General features: G+C 42.0%; 1 protein-coding gene across 1 annotated transcript in view; it reads right to left on the bottom strand.

The window, feature by feature from the left end:
• Positions 1–1965: 1965 nt before the first annotated feature.
• The window catches only part of EFHB (EF-hand domain family member B), a 70614-nt gene continuing 53777 nt past the window's right edge, over positions 1966–18802 (bottom strand). The window contains exons 9-13 of the mRNA XM_040352975.1: positions 17055–17209; positions 14003–14210; positions 10496–10648; positions 4285–4466; positions 1966–3152 (exon numbers count right to left, since the gene is read on the bottom strand). Of these exons, the coding sequence (XP_040208909.1) occupies positions 2991–3152; positions 4285–4466; positions 10496–10648; positions 14003–14210; positions 17055–17209 (860 nt within the window). The 3' untranslated portion in view covers positions 1966–2990. The remainder of the gene's footprint in view (positions 3153–4284; positions 4467–10495; positions 10649–14002; positions 14211–17054; positions 17210–18802) is intronic.

Genomic DNA, 18802 nt, shown 5'->3' on the forward strand with positions numbered 1-18802 from the left:
GCTTTCAGCACCTTTTTTCTGAAAGAATCATACCGCCAGGGAGGTTAAGGATACTGAATTCCCTAAGCAGTTTGGCAAAATTCTAGTGCCTTCTGGACTGAGCAGTCATATTTAGATATATATTACTGTTACATCATTTGAGCTTTAAATCTTCTTTAAAAAAACACTGCTAGAACTGCTTAAAGTAGAACCATAGGCAAAACATTTCTTTTCATTTTGGATAGAGCAAGGGAGGGTTATAACAAGTCAGATTTTTTTTCCCCCCAACTGTGTCCCATTGCCAAGATTTCTCTTCACTTCCTCTTGCATAGCCGCACAGAAAGTGAGAGGAAATCCTTGCAAATTAAGGGAATCCCTTGGGGACCCCCAGGTCATCAGAACTAGTGTCCCCATTGGAGGGTTTCCCCACTATTATTTTTCTGGGGCCAACCCAAAATGTGGTATTTTCCTTTACTTTCACTTTCAATGATAATGGTAAGCAGGACAAATAGAGAGGGTGAATCTACTTAAAGCGGGGGTTCACCCTATCGACGGCAAAAAAAAAATTTTTTTTTCTTTTACCTTTAAATCAGGCATTGTAGCGCGAGCTACAGTATGCCTGTCCCGAATTTTTTCCCCCCATACTCACCTTGTAGTCGTCCATCGAAGATACCGGGGAATGGGCGTGCCTCTGGAGACGGAGGATGATTGACGGCCGGCTCTGGCGCGTCACGCTTCTCCGGAAATAGCCGAAATAGGCTTGGTCTTCACGACGCGTGCGCATAGCCTGTGCGCACGCGCCGTGAAGAGCCGAGACCTACTCCGGCTGTCTTCGGGGAGAGTGACGTGCCAGGGCCGGCCGTCAATCATCCTCCCTCTCCATAGGCACGCCCATTCCCCGCGGGAGCCGGAATCTACGATGGACGACTACGAGGTGAGTACGGGGTTAAAAAAATCGGGACAGGCATACTGTAGCTCGCGCTACAATGCCTGTCTCGATGGTAACATCATGGGATAGTGGGTGAACTACCGCTTTAACGGGGGCACAGACAGCAATAAAAACTGACAAGCATTCTAATCCCTCTTCATTAAATTAAAATAGTTTTGTTTTTAGTTATACTTTAAGTACTTCCATGCCTGATGTGAACAGCTTTTGATTGTCAGAGAGCTGCTTATTGTTTGGAGTAATGTATGAAATTTTTAGGCTGCCCTCCACTCCCACACAAGTATTAAGTGTTGTATATGCATCACAGTCAAAGGCTTACACAATGTAGTAAAACTTTTTGACATTTTGAAGAATTACCATTTGTTTGGTGCAATTTACCTTTCACTTATATGCTTTGACATTATTTTATATTTACTGTTTATTTCATTGTACTAGAAGTACATTTACTGCTGAGGTAAAGCTTGACAAAACTTAACTCTGAGTTTTCTTATTACACACATTTTTCCCCAAAACAGAAACCACAATCCCTCTTGAAGTAAGCAGGAAACGGGGAAATATGTGCCTCCACTGATAGAAAAAGGTGAGAAATGTTATGCGTTGACTGTAGTTTTTGCAAACTGGTTATCTCAAACTTGAATTGTGTTGTGTAATTAATATTACAGAAAAGACTCTCCACGCTAATCCTGGGGCTCACAATAAAAAAATACGTGTAGTCATTAAAAGACGCTGCTCCCACCAAAATGTGCGATCACAACATATTAATCAAAATCAGACCTGGACTGGGACAAAAAATAGGCCCTGGCATTTTAGACTAAGCAGCCAATTTTTTTTTTTTTTATAAATAATGACAACTACCAGTGTTCTCGCATCTCTACAAGCGTTGGCCTCTCTAATGAGTAAGTTCTTGCCCATGTCACAATCCCTCCCTGGAGGGAATATCCTAGGTATCAGTTGCAGTCCACAGGAGGGTGCTCCAACTACGATGTCCTCACGACAGCAAGAATTCAGCAAATTCCAATAGAAGAAGTCATCATTTCAAATCCTTAGTAAATGGTTTATTAGGGACACATAAAAGGGTACAAGGGGCTATGTCAATAGAATAAAAAATCTGGCTACGCGTATCACATAACAGATCCTGTTTTCTGTCTTCTTCCAGCGGGTTTTTACAGGCAGCCACCACTGAGCGCCAGCATCAAATTTGTCGGTAAGGCCAAAAAGAGGACTGGCCTAGGAGGACTCACAAAGTCCTGTTTGGACAGTGTCACTCCCCAGAGGCCCACATGGCTTGTGGTAGAAGAAACTCGTTGGTGAGAACTATGTGCATGATAAATGCAATATGATCACATATTTTATGACAAGGTTCTCACCCTCTCTGTCACATTAGCCAGCTTTTGTTAGGGCATGCGGCCCAGACAAATGCCTGTGTGTCCTATGGCCAGTCCGGACCTGATCAAAATGTTGCAGTGTTCCCCCAATAACCTAGTATCAAATAAAACCAAAAATTTAAAAAGATCACACAATTCAAATCCTTAAAATTACTGTGCAGATATGAATTAATAATAGTGTGTAATGTGTAATCAATGTGATAAAATTCCGTTGCAAAAATCTGATATAATAGTCCAGTAAACACTTTCAGTGCACTACATGTGATATAGTTCAACCACAAAATCCCATACAGCAATTGAATAAATACATGAATAAACACAGTATAAATTATCCATAATAAATCCTTTAAGTATAAAAATAATCTCCGCCATAATCAGAAAGACAATTGTCATTGATCCTGCATCCACCAACACGGTGCTCTAAAAGATGTACTCTCACCTTCTCAGATGCAAAAAGACCAGAAAAAAAGAGGTCTAAATATTAACAGGTTCATCAATTATTTTCCTCTGTTATCTATTTATTGAAGTATTGTTTAATTACAGTTTACCACACTGTTTATAAAACTTATAAATTCTCACTGAAAATATTAATATTTTCAAATAAGGCATACAAAAAATAAAGGTAACCTATTTATTTTAAAATATATCATCTGGATACCATCCGGATGATAGACTGAAATTTAGGAAAGTAAAATGGGGTTTGTGTGCATGTCATCTAGAACACTCCTTATTGTCTCAATTGACACTTCTCCTTTTGGATGTATCTTTGCAGCCAGATCCCATAGCCTTTCAAAGTGATTATCTGGAATATGAACACCTATGTTGCGTAGTATCTGTGCAATCTGGAAAAAAAATAAATTTTATTTTATTCTTGGTCTATACCTGGGCTGAACTCAGGAACAAACCTTTTTAAAGTAAGATAACTTAATAACTTTAATAACATAGATAGAGAGATATCTTAACCAAAAACAATATACTTTATATATTTATATATGTGTTTTTAAATTTCCCTTGCACCGGATTGGGTGAAGAATATAATCCAATATTATTCTCTAAACTGAACATTTACTTGCTTTGTAACATTCTCTTTTTTAATTATTCAGCTTCAATGTGTAGATATGGAGAATGGGCAGAAAGAACTGCATTACCTTGTCTCCCCAAAAAACAAAACAAAAGAAATTCTGCCACATTTTTTTTTCCAATATGTTGAAAAATCTGTGTGTAATAAGAACTTCATATATACGCAGAAGCATTTTTCCCTCTAGTTTTTGTTATCTTTCTTGTAAAACATTAGAATTATACATACAGGTAGTTCATGTTTTGTAGTGCAGCAAATTTTCCCTCTGTGACCCCACCATCAAACTTTCAGTTCTTTCATATCAAGAGCATTGACCCTTTCACACGGGCTGTCCAATCGGGTCCGCCTGTCAGTTTTTCGGGTGGACCTGATTGCACTCTCCATTCACCCTTATGGGGCGAGGGATTTCAGTGGTGACATGTCCTATGACATCTGCCGCTATCATATCCTTTCCGCAAAATCTAAATGTATAGAGGCCCTTTTTTTCACCCGACTGGCGGATCAAATCAGATGAAAATGGACTGGCGAGCCGTTTTCACCTGATTTCCCCATAGGGGAAAGAGGGGCTGTGTCCATCTCTGCTCTGCATAGTGAAGGGAGACAGACCTGTCAACCACCTGCTCAGCAAAGATTAGAGGAGTGATCCCCCACTGAGCAAGCGGATTCCATCCAACTGAGGTGCCCCTGGGAAAGGGGCCTAACAATGGTATTCAAAATTGAGTTCACATTGCTTCTAATTTCACAATGTGCCATTGTATTTTGGTATATAACCAAGCAATCAGACCTATATCTTCCAAGCACCTGTCCCTGCCAACAATATTTGGATTGGAATGCTTGGCTAGATTTGGTTGACCACTACATCTATAAATGTGTTTCTTTCTTGCTTTGTACGTTACCTCTTCCTTGGGACGAGATTTGAAAATATCACGTTCATAGACCATGTTCTGTGTAAAGATAGATGGACAAAGCAGTCCAAAGGCATTCGATTCATCTCCATAGTTGTTTCTGTCACTAATCCTGCGTAATCGAGGAGGAGCAATATCTGTTCGAATGGTAGGAATACCATAGGTCCTATAGTCTAAATTAAAATATAACATTCAAAAGAGTAAAAAAATCGATGTACTGAGCAATTTTATGACAAATGTTTTATAAATGAGGTGATCAGACAAGACTAGCTAGACTGGGCAATAGTTACAAGATGTCTATAGGTAATTTTAGAAGGACCTTGTATGCAGGGTATTAACCAAGTGAAATCCTAATATCAGATATGGCATACTCTTAAAGGAACAGAGGAAATAGACAAAAAAACATAAGTGACAGGGCCACTGGAATATAAGGCAATATAAACAGAAGGGAACATAAATGCAGACAGTAGCCATTCATAACTATAAAGGTATAAAATTGGAATATATTGCAGCTTATCATTCCTTATATCGGTATTATTTTACAAAATTCCTACCAAATATAAATGTTTAACCTGAATTGAGTTAATAAATAACACATATTTGTAACTTTTAAATTGCGCCTTTTTGCGAAATGGTGAAAATTGGACAGATGCAAAAGTGTAAATATCCAAATTTCTCAAGTTTATATCGTTCCCTTACAGCTTTCAGAATTTGTGAAAGACCCCCAAAACCATAAATTTTCGGAAAACATGGGACGAGTAGAATAAAAAGAAGTTGCTACTGATTTTTAAGGCCCAGCAATTTTTGCGCAAATGTGTATCAACTCACTATTTTCACCAAAAAAAAACACAAAAATACTTATTTGCACTCATAAACATAATATAACTTACAGAATTCCTGCTAAATTCCTACTTAGGCCTCATTCAGTGGGGTGTACTAAAGCATACGCCCATGGAGAGCCGTGTTTATCTGAACAAGGATACACAGGTATTCTGTACATCCCTGTGCAGGCAGTCCTATTCATGTCAAATGGGACACAGCAGCTGCAAGGACAGATCTGACATCCATGTGGGTGTAGGTGCATAGACCCAAACACAGACAGGGTGAGTTCAGGGACATGCACCCACACAGATGTCAAGTTGAGAGCAGTGGCTGTGTCCTTGTAGCTGCTGCATCCCAATTGACATGAATGGGACTGCCTGCACAAGAATGCACGAAACACTTGTGCTTTCCCATGCAGCTGCAGTGACCCAATTGACATCAATGAGACTGCCTGAAAGGGGATGATCGGAACACCTGTGCATCCCTCTGCAGCAAAACACAGCCCAGTAGTGGTATTCCCTGCATGAGCAAGGCCTTAGGCTTTGGTGAGACTTATGGTTGGGGAGGGGGCGGCATGCAGTTGCGACTCATTTGTTGGCAAAAATAGGATTAAAACAGGTGGTGAGGAGGCACTGCATTGCTCCCTCGCCGCCTGTCAGTAGCCTCTGGAGTGTAGCCCTGGGCTTTAGAGGCAAGGGCGATTTAGAGGCATGTCTAAATTCACCCTTAGATGTCTGATCAGGTCCACCTGTCAGTGTTTTAGGCAGACTTAAACGGACCCTCCAGTCTCCCCTATGGAGCTCAGCTATGAGGAAAGACTAGAGGAACTGAATTTATTCACTCTTGAGAAGAGGAGAATAAGGGGGGATATGATCAACATGTACAAATACATAAGAGGGTTTTACTTACCTCTTCATAAAAAGAAATCAGGTTTGTCTGACAACTTCTGTCTTTCATGAATCCATGCTGTCTTGTTGTCTGGGAAAGTTTGAGAGGTTGTGGGCGCCATGGTTGGACACCCCCAGGCTCAGTCCACATGAACTGATACAGTTGGGGCTACTGCAATGCCCAGGTTGACCAGTGTCTAACCTGTTGGGTTGCAGTGATCTTAATTTCAATGGGTGTGTTCAATGGTTATCGCTATGCTTTCAGCATGCTTATAAGTGGATATCCATGTGCATGTACTATGCCTTTGTACGTTCAGATATTTTGCCTTCATTATCATATGTTTGACCGATGGTGTTTGTTCAGCTGTTGTTGACAGCGATTTCATGATGCTGGATTGTATCTGTTTAATTACAATTCAACAAAGTACCTGTTTTATTCAAAAAAATAAAAATATTTCTGATGTATCTGTTCAATACCAATAAGTCCTATTTACACCAGATACAGTAGGACTACTGTGAAGGACTTTTTACCTATATGCTTCAGTTTAATCCTCCCTGCTTGTTTAAGGCTGTTATGGTATTTACCCTTCTGCAGCTAGTCCTGTTTCAAATGTTAATTGTTCTAGCCCTGTGTTTACTGGTTACTGTGATTAGATAAGTGGCTCATGTTAATTATGCTGATTGCTTCATTGTGGTAATTATCTCTCTATATGCGGTGCCGAACCGGCTAGATACTGATTAGTTCAAAGAAATATCTTTATTTCAAAGGAGCTGTATTGAAGACCCCCCACTGTGTAAGAGGGGGGCGGAGATTTGTCATTGTAACAGTTTTGGAAATGACATATAAGCTGTGTGTGTTATAACATTAAACTCTGTGTTGTTCCAGCAGTAAGCTTGGCATGTGTGGCTTTCTGGGCGACTCCAGGGATATTCCTTCTCGTGGAATATTGGGGTGATTTTCGTTATGGGAAGAAGGGAACGTTGACGGGGATATCATACCAATACCGTCACAATTGGTTGGCAGCGGTGGGATTTTTCCCTTCTATTCCCCTTCACACCCGGATTCCAAGCAGACACTGGAAGAACTACTGGAAGTTCGTGGAAGGATTGCTAGCAACAAAACCAAGCGGGTCATCATAGCAGAATCAATGGAGATAGACCAGGAGGACGGGATTGCAGCAACGCCAGCAGTACAAGAGATGGAGACACCAGTGATTCAGGAGGAGGAATCGCCAGCCAACAAGCTAATGAGAGAGAAGCTAGCGTGGTTCGGCCCGAACCCAACGGCAGATGTGGTGCTGAGAGTGATGGACCTGTTAGCGAAGGAGGCTAAAGAAATAAGGGACGCAGAACTACAGAAGGCTAAAGAAATAAGAGACGCAGAACTACAGGAGGATAAACAAATAAGAGACGCAGAGCTACAGAAGGATAAACAAATAAGGGACGCAGAACTACAGTTAAAACTGGCAGCAGTCCAACAAGCAGCCGCACCTTCTCCGAACAGTGAGTACAGCACAGCAGACACAAGGAAGATTCCGTTTAGCGCTTTTAAAGCTTTTGATGAAAAGGACTGTGAAATTGATAACTACCTGGCGGATTTTGAGCGACAATGTAACCTGCACCGAATAGCTAGAGGAGAGTGGGTTGCAATATTGTCAGGCAAACTGTCAGGCAAAGCTTCTGATGCTTTCCGGACCGTGCCAGATCAGGATATCCATAGCTACGCCAGGGTTAAAGAAGTGCTCCTGGCTCGTTATGCAGTAACCCCAGAGTCCCACCGACAGAAGTTCAGGGACTCACGCAAAACCACGAAAGACTCTTACGCGGAATGGGCATGCCAGTTGTCCCTGTCGGCCTCTAACTGGGTTAACAGCAGCCAGGCCACCACCGCAGAGGACATTTTGCAACTAATGCTCCTGGAGCAATTTTACAATCACATCCAGACGGACGTCAAGGATTGGGTGAGAGATCGCAGGCCCATGACTCTACCAGAGGCCGCAAAGTTGGCGGATGAATATGCAGATACTCGCAAGACAAACCAGGTCACACCACGGGTACAACCTCCACAACCAACGGCGCCCTCACACCCACCAGCCGCTAGATACCAACCGCCTAACAGACCGATGACATCTAGCCCTCGCTACCCACGCCAGGAGGACAACGAACAACGCTGCTTCCGGTGCAAACAGTTGGGTCACTTCAAGCAGAATTGCCCCATGAATGACAACACCAGGTCAAATTGGTCTCAACCGGGGTACCGCCCACCAGCAGCAGCCCATTGTGTAGACTCGGCTTGGGATCCCCAGGAGCTGGGTCAGGAAGAACCATTGGGCACCCCTTACGAAGCCCTCATGGTACAATCTGTTATTACGGACAACAGGGAACACCATTGTCAGCTGGTCATGGGCGACAGCCATGAGCCGGAGGGGCCTTGGAGGGAGCTGGGCAGAAAGAGGCACCGCCAGCTACCCTCCAAGAAGAAGAGGTCCTGGAAGTCATATAACCAGCGGACCTGGGAGGAGAAGAAGCGACTGGAGGAGATGGAATCGCAGCGGGCGCCCCAGATGCGGGCCGAGATGTTCGCCAAGGGCCCACCGGTGGCCCCTTACACCACCACCCAGTTCCTGATGATGAAGGACCACGTGGAAAGCCTGCAGGACATGAGCAAGCAGGATCTGATCCGTGAGTACATAGAGCTGGAGGAGTGCATAAGCCGCATGGAGGAGGAGAACAACCACCTGAGGTCACAGCGGGCTGACCCCCCCAGGCTCCATGAACTGGAGATGGAGCTGGAGAAGCTCAAAGAGGAGAACCGGCGGCTGCGGAGGGAGCAGGGGGTGGCTGACCTTATGGGGCCCTGATTCCCCCCCCCCGAACTCTGAGCACCAGTGCTACAGCATTTCAACAAATATAACTTTTTCTTTTTATGAATCTCCTGTGACTGTCACTTCAGAGCCATAACCTGCCCCTCCCATAGCGGGACACCTAGATGGCGGCGCACAGACCCATTCGCCGTCTTCACACTGACTTCTGGTGACTCTGCAGATCGCACAAAGACTTGGGGACTGAACGGCGTGTGATCTGACGACCCGGTGGCATACCTGAGTCTGAAGCAGTTGCCAAGGGAGGTCAGTCACGCCAAACGGAGTTAACCTCGGACTGAAAGCTCTGAACCCGTCAACCCTACTGGACCAGGGAAGGTCCAACCGGGTTTTCCGGAGCAGGGAGAAAAAGGGGGGCCATTGTGAAGGACTTTTTACCTATATGCTTCAGTTTAATCCTCCCTGCTTGTTTAAGGCTGTTATGGTATTTACCCTTCTGCAGCTAGTCATGTTTCAAATGTTAATTGTTCTAGCCCTGTGTTTACTGGTTACTGTGATTAGATAAGTGGCTCATGTTAATTATGCTGATTGCTTCATTGTGGTAATTATCTCTCTATATGCGGTGCCGAACCGGCTAGATACTGATTAGTTCAAAGAAATATCTTTATTTCAAAGGAGCTGTATTGAAGACCCCCCACTGTGTAAGAGGGGGGCGGAGATTTGTCATTGTAACAGTTTTGGAAATGACATATAAGCTGTGTGTGTTATAACATTAAACTCTGTGTTGTTCCAGCAGTAAGCTTGGCATGTGTGGCTTTCTGGGCGACTCCAGGGATATTCCTTCTCGTGGAATATTGGGGTGATTTTCGTTATGGGAAGAAGGGAACGTTGACGGGGATATCATACCAATACCGTCACAACTACTTTAAGCAGCTATTCCAGTGCAGTCTCACTACGAGACAAGGCAAGACAAGGAAAAATACCTTGTTTCCTACTTGGCCAATTCCCACTACCATGTTGCCGTGGTGTTCACTGAATGAAAGTACAGCATGAAGTATTTTTTTCAGCACGGCACAGTGCGAGGCATTCTACTACCTCGTACCATGCTGCAGCCAATAGAACTAAATAAAATGTCACTGTGCGGCATTTCAATAAGGACTAGCAACTGGTGTGAACTAGCACTTAGCCCCCGTTCATGTTGACTGTGGCTCTGAAATTGTGCGACTTCATCTGAAATCCGCATGTCAGAGTGACCTTGGGTGCGACTTGGAAGATACCTGTGCGTTTTCATGCACAGATGTCTATGCAAGTCGCACCAGAAATCTCCAAAAGTAGTGTAGGAAGTACTTTTTCAAATTGATGTGGCAACGATTTGAACAGAGCGATTGCAGACAATAGGCTGCGACTGTCAAATCGCATGACAAGTCGCTCCAATGTAAACAGGTGTTTAGGCTGATTTACTTTGAATACAGAATCATATGTGGACAAAATAATTACAATTGAGTTTTCTTTTTAATATGATTGGATAAATAAAGTGAAAAGTGCTAGTCACAATTCACTGTATGACGATTCCCAGCTTCTTTTATTAAATCAGCCTCTTTATATACATTTTTCTTTATTTTAACTGTAGAAAAAAAAAAACACAGTATTAATACACAATATTCCACTTACAAATAGAACTTGGAAGAGTGATAGATGCACCAATCCTAGAAGACGATGTTTCATAAATGTCTGGAGTCTGGTTTCCTTTTATTAGCATTTTTGTTGTCTTTTCAGATCCCCCTTCTTCTTTCAAAACAATTTCCTCAGGTTTCAATAGGCATTCTGAAAGAAAAGCAGATTTTTTCCAAAAATGTATCTGCTTAACTCATATAACACACACATAGGGCCAGATTCAGGTAGTACTTATAAGCCGCGTAAGTCCACAGATGCACCGTCGTATCTATGCGCCGTATTCTTGAAACCAGATACGCCTGAATTCTGGCTCCATCCGACCAACGTAAGTCTCCTACGCCGTTGTATCTTGGGCGCATATTTACACTGGCCGCTAGGGGCGCTTCCATTGATTTACGCGTAGAATATGTAAATGAGCAAGATACGCCAATTCACGAACGTACTTATGACCGTCGCAGTAATCTACGCCGTTTACGTAAGGGGTACATCCTGGGTAAGTTTACCCCTCATAAAGCAGGGGTAAGTCATGTTAAGGTATGGGCGCGGGAACAGCGTCGTATTTTACGTTGTTTACGTAAGTCGTACGTGAATGGGGCTGGGCATAGGTTACGTTCATGTCGTTGCTATTGAGCCGTCGTATCTTAGGGCGTAAATTCGACGTGATTCTGAGCATGCGTGCGCATGTGCCATTTGTTCGGCGCTTCATTTACATGGGGTCACGATTCATTTTAATACAACAGCCCACTACCTGCCTACTTTGAATTAGGCGGGCTTACGCCAGCCCATTTACGCTACGCCGCTGTAACTTAGGGAGCAAGTGCTTTGTGAATACTGGCCTTGCCTCTCTAAGTTACGTTGGCGTAGTGCATATGAGATGCGCTACGCCCGCACAAACATACGCCGAGCTACCTGAATCTGGCCCATACAATATACTGTATATGTAGCCAAAAGACAAGTAATTTTGTTTTATGAACACAGCCAAACTTAAAGGACCTACAGTATGTGTTAACTAACAGCCAGTTCACTGTGATCCCAATATGGCTCAATGAGGGGGATTTACTAAAATTGGTGCATGCTAAATCTAGTGCAGCTCTGCATGGAAACCAATCACGTTCCAGGTTATATTGCCAAAGCTTAATTAATCAAGCTGAAGTTATAAGCTGATTGGCTACCATGCACAGCTGCCCCAGATTCTGAGTGCTTGGGTATTAGTAAATCTCCCCCACTGTGACTCTATATACAGAAGCAGCAAAAATTAGTGGAGAGAGGGAGAGCCTCCAATGATTGGAGGCTCTCCTTCTCTCTGCTAATTTTTGTAGCTTCTGTATATGTACCTACTATGTGACCAGCTTGCACAATATTCCTATATCATACAAATAAGAGCATCCACATATATTTATATGTAACGTTCTTCCACCTTTTAAAGAATATTATATTTATTTGACCCCCTGCTTTTTTACGGTCGCGGCCTGGTTTTCTTGCGACCCATAAGTGGCCCAAAAGGTTTTTGGCTGACTCTTCTCGTTTTTTTCCCCCAGTGGTCATTCAAGGATGTTTTTCATGATTTTACACATTGTTCTATAATGGCTATTCTGACAATATATCGTACCACAGTGTAATAAGTAAATACCCACCCCCCTTTAAATGACAACTCTATTTTATATTTATATCTAATTGTATGTTTCTATTATAGAGTATAGTTCCTTTCTGTGGTATATCTATATCCCTGAAGAAGAGCAATACCGTTCTCAAAACATTTGGTGGTAACATTGTATATCTAACTAAACTACGAATAGCCTTTTTATCTATGCTATTTAATGTTTTTATCTTGAATGTTTTTTGTCAATAATAAGGCTTTTGTTACTTTTAAAATACATGACACCATTTTGAGTGCTATATTTTCGCACATAACCCTGTTGCCGTTAAAGTACAGAAAATACCTCTTGACCTTGCCAAAAATACAGGAAAATAAAGGAAAAAAATGAAAAAGGAAAATGAATGCAGCCACCACATCTAGGGACTGTATTTAAGTATGTTTTATTGCTCATACTAAAAGTTTGTGAACACTCTCTGGGATTTCCCCCATAACAATCAATGAACCTGAATGCAGCAAAACACAATGAAATTCCTGCATGATACAACTATATGAAACAAACACAGCAAAACAATTAAAACAGAGAGAAGTATGGCCAAAAGAGAAGTATGGCCAAAGCTTGTTTGATCATACTTCTCTTCTGGGTCACATGAGTGCACTTACTTGTGCCAAAGCCTTCTGCTGGCTGACGTCACAAAGCCGGTCCAGGCTCAACAAGGAACCCGACAATAATGTTGGGATCAACCCAGATGCCTGACCAGCAGCTGGTTGAGAGCCTGAATTAGCTGATCCCACCCCCTCTACAGCCCGGCATACCAGTGGGGAACTGGAGGGGCAGTGAAGACCAAGAACTTCTTGGGGTTAGAGCCGGCGGGGGACAGCTGCAGCATCAGATCGATGCTGCAGCCATTAAGTGTGTTTGTTGTTGTTTATTTTATTAGTCCTGCACTTTTTCTTTAAAAGTGCTGCAAGCAAATAATGCAAGATAATAATTTAAAAATCTATGGAACAAATTATTGGGGTGGATTCAGAGAGAATTTACGCCGGCGTATCCATAGATACGCCGCGTAAATTCAAATCTGCGCCGGCGTATCTACTTTCTGTATTCAGAAAGCTAGATACGCAGACATTAGCCTAAGATACGACTGGCATAAGTCTCTTACGCCGTCGTATCTTAGGGTGCATTCTGACGCTGGCCGCTAGGGGCGCTTCCATTGTTGTCGGCGTAGAGTAAATGCTAATTACCTAGATACGCCGATTCACAAACGTACGTACGCCCGGCGCAATTTATTTACGTCGTTTACGTTAGGCTTTTTCCGCGTAAGGTTGTTCCTGCTATTAGGAGGCGCAGCCAATGTTAAGTATGGACGTCGTTCCCGCTTCGAAATTTTAATTCTTTACGTTGTTTGCGTAAGTCGTTCGCGAATAAGGCTGGACGTAATTTACGTTCACGTCGAAACCAATACGTCGTTGCACCGTACTTGAGAGCAATGCACTCTGGGATATGTACACGGACGGCGCATGCGCCGTTCGTAAAACACGTCAATCACGTCAGGTCATCACACATTAGTATAAAACACGCCCCCCCTTCCACATTTGAATTACGCGGTCTTACACCGGCCCCATTTACGCTACGCCGCCGCAACTTACGGAGCAAGTGCTTTGTGAATACAGCACTTGCTCCTGTAAGTTACGGCGGAATATCGTAAATACGATACGCTGCGCCACCGTATTATTGCGCGCCCCTACCTGAATCTACCCCAGTGTGTCTTATGGCAGTGAGAGACAAACATCTGTGATTTTAACTCTTACAGAATATTTTGAATATGAGATGGATAGAAGAAATTCCTAGTTCACCGATCAAGGATAATTATAGTTTTAAATAAACATTGTCAGTCAACCTTGCTTACCTTCTGTTAGTATTTTTTCTTCCAATTTCTTGATGGACATTTTATCCTTCCAGGTTAAAAAATTGGCAAACTCTACAAAGTTGATCAAACCATCTTTGTCTTCATCACAATATTCAAAAAGTAAGTCCAAGACATGAGAGTCTAGATTTAGGCCAAATGTCACACAAGCATCTTTTAACTCTTCCTTATCAATTTTTCCGTCACCATTCTAAGAGAGATATCAAAGTTTTGTTTTTAACAGGAAATATTAATTGGATTAACCCTCCCAGCTCCTCAATCTGCCCATTCACAAGTTATAAAAAGAAATTAAATAATACGTATAAATGTAGAATAAAAATATGATAAGGACTCATACAGTATTATTGCAGCACCCCCTTTTAGCTGTTAACTATATCATGATAGAGCACAAAAAAGAAGGATAAAGCATATTCCCATTTGATGACAAAACTCAAGAACTGACTTAAAGAAGAATTCCCCCTTATATAGAGGAGAACAGCTCTCTCATCTAAAAAGTCAGTGGTCCAGATTCACAGACATTTACGCTACGTATCCCATTTACGTTACACCGCCGCAAGTTTACAGCGTAAGTGCCTGATTCACAAAGCTCTTACCTGTAAACTTGCGGTGGTGTAACGTAAATGCCCTCGGCGCAAGCCCGCCTAATTCAAATGGGGCGGACACCATTTAAATTAGGCGCGTTCCCGCGCCGAACGTACTGCGCATGCTCCGTCGGGTAAATTACCTGACGTGCCTTGCGCTAAATGACGTCGCAAGGACGTCATTGGTTTCAGCGTTAACGTAAATGGCGTCCAGCGCCATTCACGGACGACTTACGCAAACGACGTGATTTTACAAATTTCGACGCGGGAACGACGGCCATACTTAACATTGGGTAGTCCACCTAGAGGGCAGCCTTAGTTTTACGCGGCGTATCTCGACGGAAACGACGTAAAGTTAGAGCGACAGGTAACGCGGACGTTCGTGAATCGCTGTAACTAGTCATTTGCATATTCTACGCCGACCGCAATGGAATCGCCACCTAGCGGCCGGCCTAGAATTGCATCCTAAGATCTGACGGTGTAAGTCAATTACACCTGTCGGATTTTAGGGCTATCTATGCGGAACTGATTCTATGAATCAGCCGCATAGATACGACAATCGTATCTCAGAGATACGACGGCGTATCAGGAGATACGCCGTCGTATCTCTACTGTGAATCTGGCCCAGTATGTGTAGGTGATCAGAGGAGAGGAGCTGAACATTGTAACTTTGCAGTAAGATCAACATGAATTAACATTAAGGAAAGCGAAGCTGTCATTGTGAAAGGATGTCCTCTGACACTATATAAAAAGTCTCTTTTTTACTTGTAGTTATGAGGCATCGGTTATCTATTTTTCATATTTCTATAGGGTCAACATGTTGCACAGTATTGTACAGAACACATTCACACCAGCCCTTGTTCACAAAGGAGGTCACTATGTAATGTTTATACCATACCAAGTTGATTTTGTGAGGAAATCAACCTACCAACCAGCATGCTTTTAGTAGGAAACTAGGGCATCCTTAAAGTTTGTATCTCACGAAAATGGAGCTAATTAGGACCAACTCTTTTTTTCATACAGAGAGAGAAACTGGCGCAGACAGGTTTTGTGAAAGTGTCTCATGTGCATTCTAAAAGTGGTGTAGCAAGAGCCAAAAGCAAGTGCACGTTCTATCTAGACAGATACATGAATTTGGCGCATGCTTGAACCATTATTTTTAATGCATGAGAGACAGTTTCGAAAATCTGCATGCGCCAGTCTTCTGGAATTCCAGGAACTGCGTTTGCGACCTGTTTGGAGTGTCGTTAACTTAGCATTGACATTTCCTTTGTGTTTTGAACGCGGTGTGGGAAACACACTTTCAACAGGGGTTTCCCGCACCACGGTATGGAGTGAAAGAGCACTTATTCTTTTTCCACAGGATCATGTAAAGCATTTCACCCACAATCAGTGGAACATGGGTGTAATGCCAGGCTCCTACAAACTATTCCTCCAGTTCCCTGCTTGTACCTCTGTACAAGCTTCTAGTTGCAAAGGAAGTGTCAATGTATTACAAGTGCGGTGATCACCACACTTGTATTCCATTGACAACTACAAGTCTGTCTGTCATGCTGGTAGGTGGTTTGGGGGTGAGGAGGTTGCCTAAATAAATGTGTAACATGTAGCAGGTTGCTAAAGGTGAGTTAGCCTTTAAGAAACCTAGACAAATACAGGAGGAAAATACAAACTCCATGCAGATAGCATCCGCGTTGGACTTTGAAGACAGGATCCAGAGTGCTATTCACTTACCACTGTGCTATTTACAATAGCATAATGGCATAATTCCAAAAACTGCCGAACCCAAATGTGTAATTCTGGTAGACACTTAAGCCTCGTACACACGGTCGGACCTTTGCCTGACAAAAATCACATCGGAATTCCAATCGGAATTCCTAAATTTCCGATGGGGCATACACACGGTCAGAATTTCTGATGGAAAAGGTCCGTCTGACTTTTTCCATCGGAAATTCCGATCGTGTGTACGGGGCTTTAGCCTCAAATTTCTTGGAGTCTATGAAGTACTTGGGACAGAATAGTTATGCAATTAACATATCAGCTTTTAAATTAGCTTTTGTGTTGCAATGAGGTGCATACCTCTAAAAAGCACTGCAAACTGATAATATGGAATTATATCTCAATGGAGTTCTCCTTTGACTCTATAAATTAAAAAATTATGAAGAAGAGAACGTGTATAATGACCTTTCCCTTAACCTCCTTAGAGTTATAGCAAACACCTTCCTTTTTTATCAGCTGGAAATTAAACAGAATCTTCCCTTAGTCTCATTAGCGGTTTATTATTATTTAATATTATTTTATGCGTTCTACTGAATGTTTAATCATACTGTTCATTGCTTTTGCAAATAATGATCTTAATAATGTATAATTAAAATCGACAGTGAAAAATCTGTGATATTATCTTAAGAATACAAGCAATGAATGATGGATGCATTACAGTTAAAGCAGCAGCCAACCTTGTCATAATGCCTAAAAGCTTCCAGTAATGAGCCAAATTGATGATAGTTTGCTCTCTTCAAGTGTTGCTGAATAGTTGCCAGGGTGGCTCTCTGCCTGTCCTTACCACGCAAGAAGTCTTTGGGTGCCCTATTGTGAAGAATATCCCCCACTCCTGGTGGAAGAGAAAAAAGAGAATTTGTTTTGTTTGTAATTATTAAGCCCATATTTATGTTTCATTGCAGTCATTTTTAGAGCCTATAAACAGTCTGCATACATTTGGCAATATCAAATGATATAGATTTTTTTTTTACTGCGCTGATCTAATTATCCAAAAAGTGCAATTTTATAAAGTGCTATTAAGCTGTGAACTAAATTAGTGCACAAACAACCATAAATAAGGTGCTATATCAAGTACAACGAGATAAGTGATATGCTATATGGATAAACATGCATGAGGCTATCACGCTATACCGAAAAAATATATAAATAAATAAATAGATGGATGTTATTTTTTCGGTATATATCGTGATAGCCTCACGCATGTTTATCCATATAGCATATCACTTATGTCGTTGTACTTGATATAGCACCTTATTTATGGTTGTTTGTGCACTAATTTAGTTCACAGCTTAATAACACTTTATGAAATTGCACTTTTTGGATAATTAGATCAGCGCAGTAACTTTTTTTCTATATGCATCTTTAACCCTCCGCTGAGGGTTCACACAGAATTGCAGCAGATCACTTATATATATTTAAAATATAATTTCCTTGCGCCGGTGACACCTAAAACACTTGATAATATCAAATGATAGGATTATTTACAAGGTTGCCACTCTACTGAAATAGGTGGCATCAAAAAGAAACTATGACAGCTTTAGTTTAAATGTGTTTAAAATGTACAGTGCATCCCGAAAGTATTCACGGCGCTTCACTTTTTCCACATTGTATTATGTAACAGCCTTATTCTAAAATAAATTAAATTAATTATTTTCCTCAAAATTCTACAGACAATACCCAATGATGACAACGTGAAATAAGTTTGTTTGAAATCTTTGCAAATTGAAAAGAAATAAAAACCGAAAAAAAATCACATGTATATAAGTATTCACAGTCTTTGCCATGACACTGAGCTCTGGTGCATCATTTTTCCAATTATCATCCTTGAGATGTTTCTACAACTTGATTGGAGTCCATCTGTGGTAAATTCAGTTTATTGGACATGATTTGGAAAGGTACACATGTATCTACATAAGGTTCTACAGTGTCTGTAGATCTCCAAGATGGGATTGGTTCGAGGCACAGATCTGGGGAAGGGTACAGAAAAATGTCCACACATTGGCCTCACCTGTAAATGGAAGACGTTTGGAACCACCAGGACTCTTCCTAGAGCAGACCGCCTAGCCAAACTGATCAGTGGAGAAGAGCCTTAGCCAGGGAGGTGATCAAGAACCCGATGGTCACTCTGACAGAGCTCCAGCGTTTCTCTGTAGAGAGAGGAGAACCTTTTAGCCATCTCTGCAGCAGTCCACCAATCAGGTCTGTATGTTAGAGAGGCCATATGAAAGCTACTCCTCAGTAAAAGGCACATGACAGCTCACCTGGAGTTTGTCCAAAAGGCACCTGCAGGACTCTCGGATCATAAGAAACAAATTCCTCTGGTCTACTGAAATAAAGATTGAACTCTTTGGCCTAAATGGGAAACATAATGTCTGGAGGAAACCACTCTAATGACCTGGCCATTACCATCTTTACAGTGAAGCTT

This window comes from Rana temporaria, chromosome 5 (genome assembly GCF_905171775.1).
Source record: "Rana temporaria chromosome 5, aRanTem1.1, whole genome shotgun sequence".
NCBI lineage: Eukaryota > Metazoa > Chordata > Amphibia > Anura > Ranidae > Rana > Rana temporaria.